General features: G+C 45.7%; 1 protein-coding gene across 1 annotated transcript in view; it reads left to right on the forward strand.

Moving 5' to 3' along the window:
• Positions 1-11,533, forward strand: part of C8A (complement C8 alpha chain) — a 56,869-nt gene extending 45,336 nt beyond the window's left edge. Inside the window, exons 8-11 of the mRNA XM_033115431.1 lie at positions 1,369-1,500; positions 2,640-2,797; positions 6,955-7,177; positions 10,891-11,533. Coding sequence (XP_032971322.1) covers positions 1,369-1,500; positions 2,640-2,797; positions 6,955-7,177; positions 10,891-11,042 — 665 coding nt within the window. The 3' untranslated portion in view covers positions 11,043-11,533. The remainder of the gene's footprint in view (positions 1-1,368; positions 1,501-2,639; positions 2,798-6,954; positions 7,178-10,890) is intronic.
• Positions 11,534-19,410: the final 7,877 nt, after the last annotated feature.

Genomic DNA, 19,410 nt, shown 5'->3' on the forward strand with positions numbered 1-19,410 from the left:
TCTATCTATCTATCTGTCTGTCTGTCTGTCTGTCTATCTATCTATCTAATCACAATTTCTTTATCCATTCATCTGAGTGACGGGGATGTGAATTCAGGATTCCTGACTTCTAAGATTCTTTCCATCACAAGCCCTTACCAAAGCGTTCATGGCGTTCATTTATTCACTCATTGTATTCATTCATCAATCATTATGCTGAAAATAGTTACTAAACTCCTCCCCATGGCAGATCTAGTGCTGCTATGTTGACGAAAGAGTGGTGAATAAGATACAAGTCCTTGACCGCGTGGAGTTTGCAGTTTCCTGGGGATGCAGGCAAGTAAACTCTGTTGCCGAACACTCCCTTGAGGATATTCGATCTAATCCTTAGCTCAGTTGAATTACAGGCCTATTATTTTCCTTTGCGGTTGCTAGAATAATATAATGACTGGTAATAATTATTATATAGTTGCAGTTAAAAGTAAGGATATTTCAAAAATACAAACTCCCGTGCACAACCTTCAGAAGACCAGCTGCAGACAGAGCTGGGCTCTGCAGCAATGGTCAGTACCCTCTTGCTACAGGCTGCTTTTCTAGCCTTCCCTTGCCAGGCCAACCAAGGCATGGAGACCCAGCTCTGTTCATTCACAGGCTGTGGGGTCAGGGCAAAATGGCCTTACTGCTTTGAGAATTATGTTCCTCATTTGCAAAATGCAGGCTTCTCACTGGGACAAATACAGAGATTCAGACAAATACAGAGACAGATAGTGTGGGGCTCACAGTTCTCCTAAGATCAGGAGGCAGGCAGACCCCCTGTGGAGATCGCGGCATCTTCTAACAGCACTCCGGCCTCTCTGGGGTACAAAGAGAACCTGGGCAAAAAGAATTGTGACAACTGTGATCATTCAGGCGCAAACAAAGCACACTGCCAGCTCTGGAGAAAAAGAGAAGTATTCTGATCCAAAAATGCTTCGTGGAGTAAATGACATTTGAACTGGGGTTTGAGTAGACTTTGGAAAGATGGTAAAAAGGGACAGAAGAAGGGGCAACGTGCAAAACTGCAGAGTGAAAATGGGCCAGGAACTGGGCTAGGCACAGGGGTACGTGGAGATGGATGAGAATCACTGCCTGCAGGAGGCTCCGTGGGGAACGGGCAAAGGGAAGGGGAATAGCACTAATCCGAACACATAGTCCTTCTCATTTCAAGAATTATTTGGGCTGGAACCACACAGAAGACAATACTGAAATTGGGTTAAAGAACTGGGATTTCAACCCAGATCTCATAGACTCCAAAACCAAAGCTAGCTTTTACTACCGTGAGCTGGTTGTACCATAAGAACAGTCTTTTAGCATCTCACCGTGTTGCATTTCTCTGTGTCCCTGTTGCAGGTATCACCAGTAAAGACATCGGGACATGCTTTGGAGGGTTTGTGGGCCTTGGTTATGACTACTCGGATACTGTAAATATTGGAGGAAGTTTATCAGGAGAGCACTGTAGAAAACATGGAGGTGGCGAAAGAGGTAAGTGTTTAGTAATGGGTCTCCCAGGAAGAAAAGCCAGACTTTCCCTTGGACACAGAATCAAGGCACAACACTACTGTTCCTCCTAATAGATTCCATGTCAGTCAATGGTCAAACTGCAGAGCTGCTAAATACGCCAAACCCATGACCTGCGGTGGCTGTATTTTGAAATATCAATGGGCTGAGATCACCTTAGAAATATCTGACGTTGTATGGTGCATGCTCCTAGATTTTAAGCACTAGACAAAGATCTAAGTCCTAAGATGAAAGGAATGTGTAGACAGAACCTGGAAAATCGACTGTTGAGATAAAGGCCCATCAACATACAGTCCAAAGGGAGGAAAGAAGTGCCTGAGAGAGGAGAATATGGTTATCAAGTTCAAGCTCAAAGAATAATTATTAGAGAAAGATTGTGCAGGAATATTTTATGGCATTTCCTGAACAAGTCAATATGAGCGTTCATTCATTCATTCATCAAACATGTGTTGAGTTGTTTTGTCTGTTTTTTGGTAGGAGACAGAAGATACAGGAATGATAAAACAATTTAGAGTAGTGGATGACATAGATACAAAACAGGTTCAAGTTACCCCCATTGCATTAGGCTACTCCTGCCTCAGGGCTTTAAGTCAAAGCGCTTCTTCTCTCTGCTGACCTTCCCTCCTCTCTCCATTTACCTGCAAAGATTCATTCCCTTTTCTAGAAAATTCACTTTTCCTCCTGACCAGTCCCCCACCCTACTGTAGGTCTGATCATGTTCTTCTCTACACCCCGTACTGAGCCCCACAGGGACAATTCACTGTTTAATTGAAACTATTTATTTGGCATATAGAAGACACCGAGTAAGCATCTGACATATGGATGAATAAATGAATGAACTGTCATCCATTTTCCCATCTTCTCACTCCTCCATGTTGGGCTGGGCTGTCTTCCCATTTTCTGCTCTAATCCAGAGGATGGGTCTATTTCTGAGGGTTGGTCCTTCTCTTCTGCTTTGTCTTGTTATAACCCAGCAAGGGAAAAGAGTGGGAGACAGCTCTAAAGACAGCACGTACACTTTGTCCCCCGTCTTCTTAGTGGCATTTGCTAACCTGTCCTTTGGCTTTTGGGGAAATGAGCTAATGCAGCTATCCTCTTGATAGATTTTGACCATAAGGCCATGGCTGTGGAAGACATCATTTCTCGGGTGCGAGGTGGCAGTTCTGGCTGGGGTGGTGGCTTGGCACACGACAAGAGCGTCATCACATATCGTTTCTGGGGGAGATCATTAAAGTACAATCCCGCTGTTATTGATTTGGAGGTAAGTCTTTTTGCAGTTGAAGAAACTCTTCATCCACAAAGAATGAAAGTGAAACAGACCAGATCATTTCATATTTCTTATTACGAGCCCATCAAAGAACAAGATTAAATGTTAACAGCACGCTGAACTGGTGGCCCTCCCCATACCTGATTCCACAGAGTATGCGGCCCGGGCTGCAGGACAGCTGGGAGCAGAAGCGTGAATATCTCATCAGTGCCTAGTTTTACACTAGTAGTCCCAGAACGTCTTCAGGATTGGGCAACACTAAAAATAATAATAATGATTTGCATTTATACATAAAAGAGTTTTAAAAATCACATCTGTTAAATTGGGGGTTGGCAAACTTTTTCTGTAAAGGAGTGGATAGTAAATATTTGAAGCTCTGTGGCCCACATACAGTTTCTGCTATAAAAGTTCTTCTTTGTTACAATCTTCTGAACATATAAAAACCATTCATAGCTCAAAGGCCATATAAAAACAATCTGTGGGCTGAGTGTGGTTCCAAGCTGGAACTGTAGTTTGCTGCCCCTGCTCTAAATAATCGCATCTCCTCACCACAATGAACCTCTAACAGGGACATGATTCTCCCCATTGAAAAGATGAGCAAACTGGGGCTCCAAGCCCTCAAATGATTTAAGGTCACAGAGCTCATATGTGGCAGTACCTGGATCTCAGGCCTTTGGAAGTCTTACCCCGTTCTCATTTCCCTCCTTTCTAGTACCTTCCTTAAGCCATGGTCATCAACCACTGGGGGGCCATTTTGCCTCCACGTTGAAATTTGGTACTGCCTGGAGACGTTTTTGATTGTCACAACTGGGAAGGTACTATTGACATCCAGAGGGCAGAGGCCAGGGATATTGCTAAACATCCCATAATGCAAAGGACAGCCTCCACAACAGAGAAAAAGCTAGCCCGAGATAGCAAGAGTGCCAAAGTTGAGAAACTTTGCCTTAAATCCCTAACCTCACAAAGAGAGTAAAATTGTATTTTAACTGCAAACAAGTAATGGTTCTACCAGTTGTCAAACTACTTCTATTCATATATAAGGGCAATCCATTAAAAAAAAAAAAGAGTTATATTTTGGGGTTTTAAATAAAATATTATTGTTTCCTTGCCTATTTTCTTCTGACCCTTGCCCACTGTCTACATATAATTTAAATTCCAGGTATGGATACATTCCTCTTTTTAAAATGTATACCAACAGTTAAACATAAAAGTCTATTATAACACCTTGCTCTCTTTGAAGAAAGAGGTCAGATGAATTAACCTTGATTTCATTTCATCTTCAATAAGTAAGGGAGCATTTTCACACACCTGTAATTCACATAAGGGTCTGGAAAAAATGCTATCATCAAGCTATTAGGTTTGGTCAAAAACTGTAAAATTGATTTCAGGAGTAATATATAAACTTTCACGGGCAAGAGGTGAATTTTGTGTTCGCCTTGAGCAAAACTTCTGAGGGAAAGTTTTCATGATTTGGAGAAGCCCGAATGCTATCTTTAGGGAAAGAGAACGCGGGTTTGGGGTGAGAAGGATAGAGTTCGGTTCATGGCTCAGCAACCTTTGTGTTGTGTGACCTTGGACAAGTTACTTCATTTTCTGAGCCCCATTTTCCTGCTCTATAACATGAGAATGAGAATGTTACATCACAAGGTTAGGGAGAGGGAAGTGGGTACTTAGTAGATGCCAGCTGAGGAAACAGGTTTATGGAGGTTAAGTGAGCTGGCCACGTCTCATGTCTGGTAAATGGCAGAGTGCAACATGAGCCATGTTTGACTGACTCGAACACCTCACTCATAACCCACGTTACGCCCTGAATAGTTTGGATTCAATGCATTACGCTGCTGGCAGGTTATAGACCAGGGAAGCTAAAGCTGTGGTTTTAAAAGGAGAAAATGCTCACAGAGGTATGAAGGATGAATCAAAGGAGGGAGAGAGAGAGAGAGAGAGAGAGACAGAGAGAGAGAGAGAGAGAGAGAGAGAGAGAGAGAGAGAGAGAGAGAGAGAGAAAGAGAGACTATGGACAGGGGGGCCGGTTAGGGGGTTATTTGGAACCTGATGATCAGAATGGAAATAGTATCTGATTCATTTGCATATCCCCAGAGCTTAGTGGCACTTAGTTATGGCAGGTACTTAGGAATCACGTTATATAATGTAATGTTATGATGCTGTGTTATGTTGTATATTATTATGTTATGCTTAAGGTTATATTGGGCTGCTATATCACACCTCTTGCCTTCTCTGTATCTATTTTCTCATCTGTAAAATGGGAACAAGATCATTGCCAATATCTTTTCAAGCTCTGACATTCTAAAATTCTGTTTTGCCACCACCCTTTCCTCCTTTAAGTCCCCACCAGTCTTCCCTAAGGAGTGCTCCCTTTCCTCTCACTGAGGGTTCTGGGAGGCAGAAGTGAGCGATGTGGGACTGAGTGCTGAATTTCGCTGGAAGGTCAAAGGGAAGTTGCCCAATGGTCCTGGGCTTTCTGTGGAACTAAAGGTCGCCTTTAACAAAGGCCACAGGGCAACCCATTCTGCCCTGACTTCCAAACCATGGGGCCAAATTCCCTGAACTTCCAGTAAGTGGTCTTCTTCCCTTGGGTGGAGGCCCAGCCAGTCCCGACATGACCAACCTGGTGACCTCAGCCACAGCCCGTGACCACAGGCCAAGGTCTGTTTGCCGCAGGTCTTTCTGTACACATTTCCAGGAACCCATTCGAGGCTGCTGCAATGCCCTCTGTGGACTCTGATTCTAGAGAAGTGAGATTGTTCCAGTGTGGCTGACTTTTCTCTCTGAATTGCCCACTGACCTTGGCAAATGACTCCCCTCTCAGGGCCTCAGAGTACTGTCCTGTAAAATGAAACAGCTGGAAAAGAGCTTTCGTTTTATGATTGTCTGTTAAAATATGTAGCATTGTAAGTGTGCTGAAGGTAACCATAGGTACATGAAATCTGAAATATGTAGGCTTTCTTTTTAACTATCATCACATTTATAAAAATGGTGCGTTACTTTATATTGCCCTTCCCTTTTGCACTAGTATCTCACATTCATTGCTCCTTTAGATCCGCATAAGAATTCTAAAAAATAGGTACTTATTCCCATTTTATAGATAATGAGGCCCAGGTTTAGAGACAGGCGGTTAAGAGTTCTAGGCCCCAAAGCTAGGAGGTGAGCAGTATTTATTTAGCTTTTACTACGTGACAGGTCTTCCCCATCCATCAACTTTCATCCTCACAATACACCTGGAAGGTAGGACTATTGTTCTCACTTTACAACGGAGGATGGGAAGCTCCATGTGTCACATGGCCGAGATCAAACAGCTGGAAGCAGCAGGGCTGGGATTTGAAGCGATTTCCTGTCTCCAGCTTCCATGCTGGCCACTACATCTACCACAATATTTTCAACCAGGGCTTGATTTTTGTCCCCCAGGGGACATTTGGCAATGTCAGGAGACAGTTTTGGTTTTCACAACTAGAAGGTACTACTGGCATCTAGTGGGTAAAGGCTAGAGACGCTGCTAAAATAAACATCCTACAATGCACAGGAATTTCAACAAAGAATTATCCGGCTGGAAATCCAACAGTGCCAAAATTGAGAAACCCTGGACGACAGCCATGCCTGGAATGGGTTGCCACAAATGTAAACGTCGCCCACCCGCCCCCATCCACGTAGCCATCACCCTTGCACCATCAGGGGACGCGTGCTCAGCAATGACAGCATAGCTCACTATCAAGGACTTTGTTAATTCCTACATTGAAGGATGACAGTCAACACACACACACACACACACACACACACACACTTTACACTCTTCCCGATTCCTAAAAGTACGGGAGAGGGCAGATGGGTTGGCACAAATGGCTTCTGAGCTCCCCTCTTCCTCTGAGATTGGGGAACCACAGGTTTCAGAGTTAAGTAGGTCCCCATTTGGAGTGACTCTTGCACTTCATGGCATGATCTTAAGCTGGTCACTCAAACACTCCTGAGCTCCCACTTTGGTATCCATCTGCTGGGGAGCTAAGCTTCACAGAGTGGCTGCGAGGATTCCATGCAGTGGGATAAAGCTGAGTGTCTGGCTCTGTGCCTGGCATGTTCTTGGGCTCTGGGAAACTGGACAGAGCCCGGGGCGGGGTCCTCTGTTCTTTTTGTGCCCGCAGATGCAGCCTATCCACGAGATGCTGCGGCACACCAACTTAGGGCCCCTGGAGGCCAAACGCCTGAACCTGCGCCGGGCCTTGGATCAGTACCTGATGGAATTCAGTGCCTGCCGCTGCGGACCCTGCTTCCACAACGGGGTGCCCATTCTTGAGGGCACCAGCTGCAAGTGTCAGTGTCCCATGGGTCTCCAGGGTTTTGCCTGTGAGAGAACAGAGAAAAAGGGTAAGTAAAGCTCATGCATCTTTTTTCACTCATGTTCAAGCCTGGCCCAGCTCAGAGAGGCCAGTGCAGAAATGGCCTTTGGGGTCCCAGTCTCTCCTTTCTGTGCCCTCTTACCCACTACCCTAGGAACCCACACTCTGAACTTTATGGCTGACCCCCACACTTCATGGTTCTTATGCTTTCCCCTGCCATGAAGACCCTCTCTCAGATGAGGACTATATTTTTTTTTTAAACCTAGGTGTTTATGGACAACACCATTCAATTTTGGAGGGATACATTCGTTTCCCAGGGCTGTCATAACAAATTACCACAAGCTAGGTGGCTTAGAGCAACAGAAAATTTCTGTCTCACATGTCTGGGACCGGAAGTCCAAAATTTAGGTCTATCGTCCAGGTTGGTTTCTGGGGCTATGAGGGAGAGTCTGTTCCATGCCTCTCTCCTGGCTTCTGGTGCTTATCAGCAACCCCTGGCGTTTCTTGGCTTGTAGAGACATCATTCCAATATCTGCCTGTCATCATATGGATTCTCCCTTCCTTGTCTCAGTTTTCCCTTCTCATAGGAACACTAGTCATTAGATTAGGACCTACACTAATCCAGCAATACCTCATTTTAACTTGATTTAATCTGCAAAGGCTTTACTTCTAAATAAAGTCCCATTTGCAGGTAATGGGGGTTTGGACTTGAACATATCTTTGTGGGGAGGGGGGCTGGTGGTGGTGGACACAATTCAACCGACTATAAGGTTTAAGTAGCTGTAATTATAGTGCAAGGAGTTATAACTAAAAATAAGGTGAGGCAAGTAAGGTTTAAACATCTATATCTGCAGCATGAACTGGCTGATACCAGTGAAAAAGGTTCTCGGAAAAGGGTTAGAAATTCGCATCCCTTAACAGATGAAGATGTCTGGAGACCTGATGTGAATCTCAACTATTTCACTAACTTACTGTGAGACACTGGTTAATTACTTCTTTTTTTCTGGGGCTCATTTTTCTCATTTAAATTTTTTTTCTGAGTTCCAAGAATCCCTATGCCTACCCCGATCCCTGAACTTCCCATTTTTTCCATGCACACAAAACTGGTACATGGAATAATGGCAAAAATATGGCCTACCACGTCGGTGTATAAATCAATCTCGATTGGCGACTGCAATGATAAAAAGGTGAAAAAAAAAGAAAAAAGGAAAGGTCTGGATGGGTATATCTAAGGTATAGCTCTTGGGTCCATAAAACCAACTGTTGAAGCATAAGGTAGATGGGACAGAGCCTGGTTTTAAATGAGATGATGGTGGATTATGATTTCCTCACTGGGAGAGGAATTCTAAATGGGAAGCAAGACAGCGTAGCTCTGGTGTCACACAGATCTTAGAAAACCCAGTGCTGTCAGTTTTCATCTGGGCATCCCCTGTAAAGTGGGGATGACATCAGTACCTTCGTCACAGGTTGTGTTGAGGATGAAAGTAGCTACCACATGTGGCAGGCTCTATGATAATAACTAAGAGGAAGACATAACTCCATTGCTAGACGATCTGTCCTGGCTCAGGGCCTTGTCTCAACCCCTCCTGTGCTGGCTAAAAGAGTACAAATCGGGGCCCAACGCGCTGCCTGCTCTCCTATAGGAGGGATCCTGAGAGGGGTAAGCCTAGATGGCGAGTGAATTCCAGAGTCCTTATAAAGGAGGGTGAAGAGGAAAAAAAAACAAGCACACCAATTACCAGGGCCAAACTTGTTGCAGTTTCCTCATGTGAATTGGAAAAAGGTGCTACCTGATAGGTGGAGAAATTGGAAGAAACAAAGAAAATCACATGGGACTTATACTGCCGAACTCCGGAGCCCAGGGATATTTTGAACTTTCAAGCAGAGTGTGGATTGGGTGTCAGCCCCCATTGGCCCCACAGACCAGGCAGCTTTCCCAGAGGGAACAAAGGTCGATGAATAGAAAGAATAACTAACCCTTATTCTGTGCCAGGCACTATCACCACACTTCATGTGCATGAACTTATTGATTTCCCCAAGAATGTTATGAGATAAATAGTATTATTGGCCCCGTTTTACAGATGAGGAAACTGGGGCCAAAGGAAGGTGAGATACCTTGCTCTAGCCAGGGAGTGTCAGAGCCAGGATTTGGACCCAAGAAGTCAGATGTTAAGAGCCAGGTTCTTAACTGGTACATTCTACTGATTTACATCTTAAGATTTACATCTTAAATTTGGGGAATGAGGGCAGAGAATCTGAGGGTCTTTCCCCGTTTAGTTACCGGCCTGACCTGGTTTAAAGGGACAAACATGGGGACCTGCCTGGGTGATTATAGTTACAGCATGTCAAGGGCCCTGAGAACCAGTGACTTACTTGGATCCCTGTCCACACAGCATAAGACAGAAGATCAGGGAGTATGAACTACGTAGACATGTCTTTCCAATGGTCCAATGCGGGGCTCCGTGCTGGTGCACGCGGAGTTATATGTACACGTGATGGGCATTGAAGGGGCACATGGTGCCAATGATCTGGAGGTGGTGGCAGGGCACAGAGGACTGTGTCCTCTTGCTCACAGGCCCGTTCCTCCTGCATGATTACGTTCAGTCAATTGCAAGCAGCTCCTGGTGTTCCATCAACCTTGTTCCACACAGGGTGGGGACATCAGGTGGCCTTGCGGCTCAGACTGAACTTTCAGGTCTCAGATGGAACGTGCCAGATCCATCTGGCAAGAAAAATCTAAGACTAGGGAGTCAGCCACCATGGAGACCCCCTGATGCAGGTCCCTAGGGATTTTCCCAGCACACCTTCGCCTGTGGGGACTGAGTCACAGAGGTGGGAGAAGTAGAGACAGAGAACCCTGCTATGGCTGCCCCACCAGGGAGTGTAATTACAGAGCTGGAAGGGACTTGAAGATAATCTAATCCAATGATATTCACACGGGGACCTGAGGAAACTTGGGGTCTTAGGGGCTGCCCCAGGGGAGCACGGTGAACCTAATAGACACCCAGCTTCAAACAGGACAGCTCTACTTTCATCTGACTTCCATGTCGGGGCCCGTGTAAGATTTCATTTAAGAAAGAAAAACAAAAACAACCAGTAATGAAAAAAATAGCCGTGGCGAAACCCCACCAGAGGAGTCCATCCTTCTCATTTTACAGAGGTGCAAACTCAGACTGAGGGAAGATGAGCTTGCCCAAGGCGCAGAGCATCAGGAGGCAGCAGCCCAGGGCTGGGGGGATCCATGAGCTGGATTTCCAGAGCCACCTGGTCAGTGTGTGCATTCTGATGCTCCGTGCAGAGAATCTGTCACCCCCTCCCCACCCCGACCCCACTGTCAGAGTCTGAAGGGGTTTGATTTGTAAGCCCTCATTCAAAAGCCCGGTCTCCATAGGGGTGTCTGGCTGGCCTTTGTCTGTGCTCCCCGCTCCTCACACCCTCCAGTGGCTTGTGTCCTTCTTCCACAGGAGTAAGCCGCCCTGCCTGACTCTGCTATCCATCTTCCATGGAACTGCAGACTTCAATTTCATGAGATGGGCTTCCAGGGGCCTCTTCTCACTCCATCCAGAGTTTCAAATTAAGTGTGAGGTGGCAAACACAGAGGTCTTGGTTGGCTACACCAAGGCATTTCCCCAAAGAGGGGATTGCACGCCGTTCTAGGGCAATGGGTGGTCCTCCCTCCATACTGTCCCAGCTGCTCCTTGTGTGCTAACCTCCTCCTTCCCTGGGAAATTGTCTGTGCAGGAGCCAAGGCAGATGGTAGCTGGAGCTGCTGGAGCCCCTGGTCTGCTTGCACAGGGGGCACTCAGGAAAGGAGGAGAGAGTGCAATAATCCTCCACCCGAGAATGGAGGCGCCTCGTGCTCAGGGCGGACAGTGCAGACCCAGTCTTGCTGAGGGCCTCTGGGCACAGGCAGCGACGTCTCTCCCGGCACGGACCACTGGATGAAGACTTCTTGCAGCTGAGAAAAAGTGCCAATCGACATGGACTTTTTCTTTGTCCTGACTTCTCCCAATCCTAAGACTAGGCTATGTCATCTACAACCAACTGTTCTCGTACCCACAAAACTCTGTCATTCAACAACTGGGTGTTGAGTGTTAACTAGAATCTCGGTCCTGCTCACAGCACTTTGGATCACCCAACAACAACAACAAAAAAGGAGAAATCTCAATCCATGTCTTAGAGGAACTTATAGGATATTAACAGCTAGAGGTACAAGGCAGCCTCTTGAAACAATCAATGGCCAATACGACAAAGAATGACGAAAATTATCTCACTTCTTTGATAATTATATTTGTTCATTTATAGAATGATTATTAGTTGATAGGATAAGCAGACACACTGAAATAATGAGAAAAAAATTAAAGATTAACTTGAGTTCCTTCAATGTTTCTTCATGTGGATTCAATATTTCCTTGTAGTCCTTCCGTTAATCTCTCGTTTGCTTAAGTTCTTACCACACGTATCACATTTCTCCCAATTATTTTTTCACAGCACACTATGTGGGGGGTGGGGGGGAGGGTGAGGGGATTGGAGGGCAGTCGGTGACCACAGGATGGCCACGGGCTTGAAAATTAATCTGGGGAACGTAATTTGGTGGTTACCAGAGCGTAAGGGGGTTGGGGGGTGGGGGATGAGGGTGAGGGGGATCAAGTGTATGGTGATGGAAGGGGAGCTGACTCCGGGTGGTGAACACACAGTGTGATTTATGGATGATGTGATACAGAATTGCACACCTGAAATCTATGTAATTTTACTAACAATTGTCACCCCAATAAATTAAAAATAAATTAAAAAAAAAAAAACTATGCTTTTCCTTCATTGTGTTTTTCCCACTTAGTAATTGCATATTGTCTTCCACATCTCCTGTGACTATTTGTGACCTGTTTCCCCATCTTGAAGGCAGGGATCAGTTTTGTTTGGTTCAGCACTGTGTCCCCAGAAGCCAGGGCTGTGCCTTGAGTTAGGAGGGACCTACCAAGCCTTTGTGGATGGAGTGAGGGATTGAACTCAAGAGACAGTTCAAAGATGGGGTCCATAGTGGCCAGCCTCCCAGAGTGGAGCGTGGATTGGAGGGGCCAACCGGTGATGATCAATGCACCTTCCCTGACCCGGGTCCCCGAAGGAGAGCCCATCACACCAGCCTGCCTCAGTTATCTCCAGAGCATTCCAGTGATGCCTCAAAGAGAGAATGTGTTGTATCGCACTGACTTTTCTGTTTGCCTATATGTTTCTCCTATAGACCGCGAGCCCTTTAAAGGTAGAATTTGCATTCCTAGTCGATATAAGAAACCTCTGTTGACTGACATATATATACATATAGTGGTACCTTGGTTTTCGAACGTAATCTGTTCCAGAAGACCATTCGAGTTCAGAAACATTCGAAAACTGAGGCATGGTTTCCCCATAGAAAGTAATGCAACATAGATTAATCCATTCCAGACCTTTAAAATCAACCCCTAAAACTGCAAATTTAGCATGAATTTTATTATCTAATGATACCATAGATCCATAAAATTTATGGCGTTCGTAAACCGAAATGTTTGTCAACGGAGATGTTCGAAAATCGAGGTACCACTGTCTATGGATGCTTCCTATCCTCCCAGAATCCTCGATCTTTTTAGGGTAATAAGATTTATGTAGACATGACACGATTAGAAGGGGTTTTGAAGACATAGGGAATTCATTGCTAAGTTAATGGCAAAATATGTGACACACAGAATAAGTGCCAAGGGAGGTCAGGTGGGAGAGAGCGTGATCTTTCTTGTCTGTGTTTTATATATGGAATGGAGCTTGACCTAGACTCTGAAGGATTTTTGAACTAGGCAAAGAGGCGGGAGACCTTTAAGATAGAAATTCAGCATGGGACCAGGTTAGGTATGTGCGTAGGTGTTTGTGTTGGGAATGGGGAGAGACGAGTTGGTGAGTGTCAACAACATAAGTTACATAAAACACTTAGCACCATGTACGCCACGTACAAAATGATTAGCACCACCCTTACTGTTATTGTTACTATTATTAATTAAAACATGGTTTAAAAATTTATTTCTGAATTCTTTAGATTTACCTGAAAGAAGGAAAAAAGACTCCCTTGTTGCTTCCCATCCTGTCATTAATTTCCTTTTTATGTTAATTTAAATTAATGATTAATTGCATCATTTCCTGGGGAGTGGTCGTTACGTGCTCCGAAGTGATGGACACCAGATTGGCCAGGCCAAGTGTACATTTAATGGAGGACATTCAAACTTGATCTAAAAGTGGTAGTGCTCGATCTTGGCTGCACATCAGAATCACCTGGGGAGTTTTAAAAACCCTGCTGTCCACAGGCTGCACCCCAGACCAATTAAATCTGAGTCTTTGGAAGTGGGAGCCAGACATCTGTAGTTTTAAACGTTCCCCAAGCAATTCCAGCGCAGCCAAGGTTGAGAACCTTTGAGAACTGAGGAGTCATTATATGTTCAGGGGAAAGAGGTGTGGAACAAAACAAAATAAAAGGGCAGCCCAGTAAGGTCTAGCTGTGTTATTTTATCTAGTCTTATCAAGGACCTCTTAAGATTTGTTTCATGAGACCCCTTGCACAGCTCAGGAAACCACGTCTCGGCGAGGCTGAGCCTCAGGGGTCACAGAACTGGCAGGCCAGCCAGGGTTTGAATGCCCTACATCAGGCACACGCTTTCCCACCTTTGCTTGCTCCTGTCTACCAGTGGAGGGACTTGTAGGATGGTGTAGGGACGCAGGGGAGAGGGAAGAAACCAAAGGCAAGGAAACCACTTAGGAAGTAAGTGTAGTAATCTAGGTGGAGACAAGAACGTTGCGATTAACCAATTGCCCGGATCACCTGTGAGCCCAAACCACCCGCCGAGCAAAGCCATCTTCCTGTCATCTGAGTCAGAGAACCAAGGCCAGTGTCTGTCCCCCTCCTCTGAGGACGCTGCGTTCACAGCAGCTTTAGAAATCAAAACACAGCAGCAGTGGCAGTTTCAGAAGCAGACACCCTTCACTGGGTCTGCACCTTTCCCCGTTAAAGAATGCCCAGCTCTCACCAAGCAAAAGGCATAAAGCTTGTCAAATGTATTCTCCCTCAGGTCCTTTCAGGAGATCTATAATCTAAGGTTTTATAGGTAGAGGATGGAAAAACATGGTTTAAAGATATAATCTTCAGCTTGACAAGGCGTCATTTGAAAAGTAAATTAATGACAGAATGGAAAGCAGTAAGGAGATGATTTTCCCCTTTTTTCTTTGAGATAGAGGAAGATCTAAAGAGTTCAGCACTCAATGAATCTCTGCTGAACGATATGCCTTTAGGTTAAGAAAATGGACAAGAGAGGAAGGGGAGGCTTCAAAAACCACGTTGCAAAAATGAGAGATGGCAGAGTGAAGCCATCAGGAGTCGTGACAGGAAGGGGCTGGGAAACGGATTAGCAACGGGGACAGCAGAGGTTCTGCGCCTTCAGGTGGGAAATGGGTAAAGCACTCTGGTGAGCTCTTGTGCCAGGCCCTGTGCTGGGTGCTGGAGGTACAGAAATGAATACGAAGGGATCTTGGCCCTGGAAGAATGCTTGGTCTTGGAGAAGCCTGGGAACAATGGCAGCAGGTCCTCTACCAGCAGGAAGCGTAGGGGCTGTAGGAGTAGGAAAGAGCCTGAAGGAGGAGAGGGTGGCCAGCGGAGAGAAGGAAATGAGAAAATGAGTGGGAGTCAGACAAGCAAAGAAAGGTGAAGGAGGGGCAAAATAGTAAAGAGGATACAGCATGTGCAAAGTCACAGAGGTGGGAACCATGAGGTGGGCTGGGCGAGGGGTATGATGAGCCCTGGCCATTCTCAAGCTGGGGACAGCTCAGCTTGGACCTCGGGTTTGGTCACTGGGCCTTTCCTGAGGCAGCAGATCCTTGGTTCTGGGGAGATTTCCGCAGATGGACACTGTCCAGTCATTCCCCTGTTTACCTCAGGTGCTCCTGGTGGTGCAACATCCCACAACCACTGCTATAAAGCCCGAGCGTTTTCAACTGGATTCCCAAGGTTCTCTCTGATCTGACACAAAGTACCAATCTTTACCTCCCTTTTCACTCTATGAACCAATTGTACTAAAAAATCTATTGTCCTGAACATGATATACAACGGCCTATAATGATGAGCCCTGTGCTCTCTTTCTCTGACTTGTTTCTTTCCACTCACTCTTTCCTCAGTCATGCTGCTCCAACCATTCAAGCCTTTGTGCTATTCCTCACACGTGCCAAATACTCTCATGCCTCAGGACCTTTGCACTTGCTGTCCCGTCTGCCTGGAATGCTCGTCCCCTAAATGAGCTCATCCAAGATTCACTCCATTGTTTCAGTCAAGTCTCTGCTCAAAAATTACCCCTCCAAAGACTTTACCCTCATCTATTTTTCTTGTATGGCACTCATCACTACCTGAGATTATAGAATTGTTTATTCTTTTTCCCACCTTCATACACCTCCCTCATTAATATGCAACGTTTCATGGCTAGATCCCAGTACCTAGAATGGTATTCGGCCTTAATAGAGGTTGAATAAATATTTGTTAAAAGAATGAACTACTTCCAATTTAGTTTCCTAAAGAGGTTGTGCTTTTTGTCCCCTCCAGGTCTTTGCACATACTACCCCAAAGGACCCCCACCTGCTAGCTCCCATCTTCTACCTCTTCACCAGTGCTTTTCAGGGTATAGATTAGGTGTCTGTTCACCCAGAAAGCCAACCCTGACCCCTTCCATTCTCCCACAGTTCATCAGGCGCTACTCCCTCATAGGCCTTTGTGTTCCAGCATTTTACATACTCCATCACTGTAACCTACTTGTCTATACTCTCAACCAGTGACTTCTCGCAAGGTAGATGGGTACTGATATTTACCTGTGGAGCCCCAGTACCTATGTAGCATAGTGCTTGGCACATAGGAGCTTCCTAGCAAAAGTCTGTTAGATGTTGTTCTCTCTCTGATCCCTCTGGGCTAGAGGGAGGGGCTCTGAAATAGGCTTTGCATGTAGCGTGTAGGAATTTGTGCGAGAGAACCCTCTGGAAGACATTTTCCCAGGACTCCTGATCATGCAACCTTCCTGGTGCCTCAGGGGAGAGCCTGTATACCATTCCTATAGTCTGCACCCATTTAAGAGAGAGTCCGCCTTTTCCACCCTAGTGAAGGACAGTCCATCAACTCGAGTTACAAATTCTGTATTCATGGCTTTGGGGTTTCCCCCTCCCCTGGGAGAGAGAAAGGAAAATATGTTTCCCTCTATATTAACAGCTTAAAATGTGAGATAAATCCTCCCATCCTAACCTATTTTTAACAAATGGACTTTGCTTTCCAGTGGCATGATACATGTCTGACGGATCTATTTATCCATTCTATTTCTTTAGAGATAGCAGCTAAGAAGTTTTATCTATTATTTGCCTCCCTCCCCCATGCCCATTTTCCTAACCACGCATGTGGAGCAAGCAGTTGATGGATGGATGGCATTTGGGATAAAAGGGGCCAGAATCAGATAGTTTTCAGGATAGGAACAAACTGGCTTATTAACCAGGAGGCCCGTTTGGCAGGAGGTGGTGGGGGACAGAGTAGTGGATACCAGACCACGGTCAATGATGGATGAAGGAACACCTGGGGTTGCAAGGTGTAGACGCGAGATAACTGGTGGACACAGCCACGGATAATGGGAGAGCCCCAGGTCCGGAGCAGCCTTCTGCACAGACGTGCTGTCAGACCAGCCACTTGACTCCCTTTGACAACCCTCAATGAATTCCCACTGCAAACACAATCCCAGTTTCTTCTTTTCTTTTCTGTAAAATGCAGTCTACCTGCTCAGAGACAGAGGCTTTAAAAAAAAAAAAAAGCACATACTAGGCAGGATTGGTTTGTTCAGCACCCAAGAATGGGAAGACAGGTGAGCATCCCCATGTGCCAGGCACTTCGTGGTGATAGCAATCCCTCTGCATTTGCATATGTCACGTCATTCACTCCTTACACTTGTGTGATTTGGAGTCTCTGCGCCATCTGATGAGGAAACTGAGGCACAGAGCGGATAAGTGACTTGTCAAGGTCACTCAGCTAGGAAATGGTGGCATCGGGTCTTACACCCCTGTCTGCCCCAAAGCCCTCCAAATGGCTCTGCTTCTCTGCTACCAAATGCCAGACCAGGGGCCTTTCTCTGTCTTTTCTATGCAGGCGGGCAGGCTCTGAAGCTGGATCTGCAGGGGGAAGATAGGGAGCACCTGGCAGCAGCCGGCGGACTGAGGCCGTTCTGTCACTCTCAAGCTGTGTGGTCTTGAGCAAACTGCTTAGTCTCTCCGAGGCTCTGTCTCATCACCTGTCAGAGACAGATAATAAATCCGTCCTCTTGCAGGCATTGAGAGGATTAAGCTGGATTAAGTATGTGAAAGTTCTTTGTAACTAGTAATGCCCTCTGCAAATATTAGTTATTATGCTGTTCCATTTTCCCTTAATAAGCCAGAGCTTGGGATATAAAAGCTCTGCAGGTCCTTTATTAAGACATCTCCTTGGTGCCAAGCTATTTTATGTCTTTCTTGTTCTTACGCGTTGTAGTGGGTTTCACACCGAAATGTCTTTAAAGCAGTTTTAAATGACTTTAAAAAGACAAACAAACAAACCGTAGTTCTTGTTGCTGTTTTGAGCATCCCCAGAAACAGTGGTGTCCATGATATAGCTAACTATGGAGGGCTGACTTTGTCCCAGGCGCTCTCGGAACCCCAGGAGTTTGCTACTGTCACCACTCCCAAATTACAGATGAAGAAACAGAGGCACAGATGGGTCCGTAACTAGCATAAGACCACAAAGCTCGTAAGTCACAGAGCCAGGCCACGTCACAAATGCAGGCAATCTGGCACCAGAGCACACACTTCTAAATACTTTGCTGCTCGGCCTCTTCATGTGTGTTTCCAGTTCTGCCTAAGAGGTTGTGCTGTCCCGACGGGGCATCTCAATAAACCCATCTTTGAATTCCTGAGTACTTCAGTATTGGAATCTGGCCCAACATTTAAGAAAGACAACTCAAAGAAGAACATACCAGATAGAAAACTCCGATTTCACGACAGCATTCGACAAACAGGGAATCTCAAAGACTTAAAGCGTACCATTGCAACGGGTCGCCGATACGGTTTATGTGGGCATTCTAGGTTTACGACAAATCGATGAGGAGAAAACGAGGAGGAGGCAGAATGTCGGACGGCGATTGTTTTTAAGTTACTCCTTATTCATGTCCTGCCTCTGCTACATATTGGGAAGGGCTGTGAGCCCTGTTGAGCCTTGGTTTCTTCATCAACCTGTAAATGTGCTTCTCAGGGTTACCACACCCATGATTGCAGACTTGTCTGCTTCCCAGATGCAGAAGTCACCAACCCCAGGAAGTCACCAACACCAGGAAGTCACCAACACTAATACCTCTAAACAAGGACGATCAGTCCCTACCTGGTATCAGCTATTTTGCTGCCTCTTTTACTTGACTCTGTTTGCAATGCGGCCCATGAAGCTGGCTGAAGGCCCTGGCCACTGCTGTGTGGGTTGCCCTTTTCTCAGGGTTCTATACCCCAAACTTCATGATGCCACCATCACGTGCAACCAATTCACTGAAATTTCTCACCGGCCTGGGAAGGTTCTGCCCTTGGTCCCACTCACCTCCCTTTTCATCCGTTCACGAATTCATGCAACCATTATTCATCACTGTCTGATTCTGCCAAGCACTGTACTGGGTACTAGAGACATAGGAGTGCAGCACACAGACACTCCCCGTTTCCATGGACATGACATTTGAGAAGGACTAGGAGGTGACGAATGAGTAAATTATAATACAATGTCTGCAAAGTCTGGAAACATTGGCAAATAGACATAATGTCATTAAGGACATCTTTCAGTCTGTAAAACAAAATATTTCTCCATCAAGATGCTAATCACGAAGGTCCCCAGGGAGACTCGGCTGGTGTCCCAAGGGCTTTCTCCTCCAGGTACACTCTCTCCCTGGGGCTTTTTTATAAGTGCCTGGGAGCAGGCCAGAGTTCTCTTTAAAACAAAGATGGCATTTTCCTCTGGCTTCTCAGCCAGCTGATGCTCTTTCCTCTAGCCTCCCTCGAAGTCCCACCTTGATTTTCATAGTCCGCTCATTCATTGGAAGGATCAGGTTTCCCTTTGAACCTTTCTCTACATGTCACCTGATGACTGTATTAATATCTATCCCCATCAAATTCAGATAAAATGAGATACTGTAGGCTAAAAGACTTCATAAACTAAGAAGCACCCTGTAA

The sequence above is a fragment of the Rhinolophus ferrumequinum genome, chromosome 9 (assembly GCF_004115265.2).
Source record: "Rhinolophus ferrumequinum isolate MPI-CBG mRhiFer1 chromosome 9, mRhiFer1_v1.p, whole genome shotgun sequence".
Classification (NCBI taxonomy): domain Eukaryota; kingdom Metazoa; phylum Chordata; class Mammalia; order Chiroptera; family Rhinolophidae; genus Rhinolophus; species Rhinolophus ferrumequinum.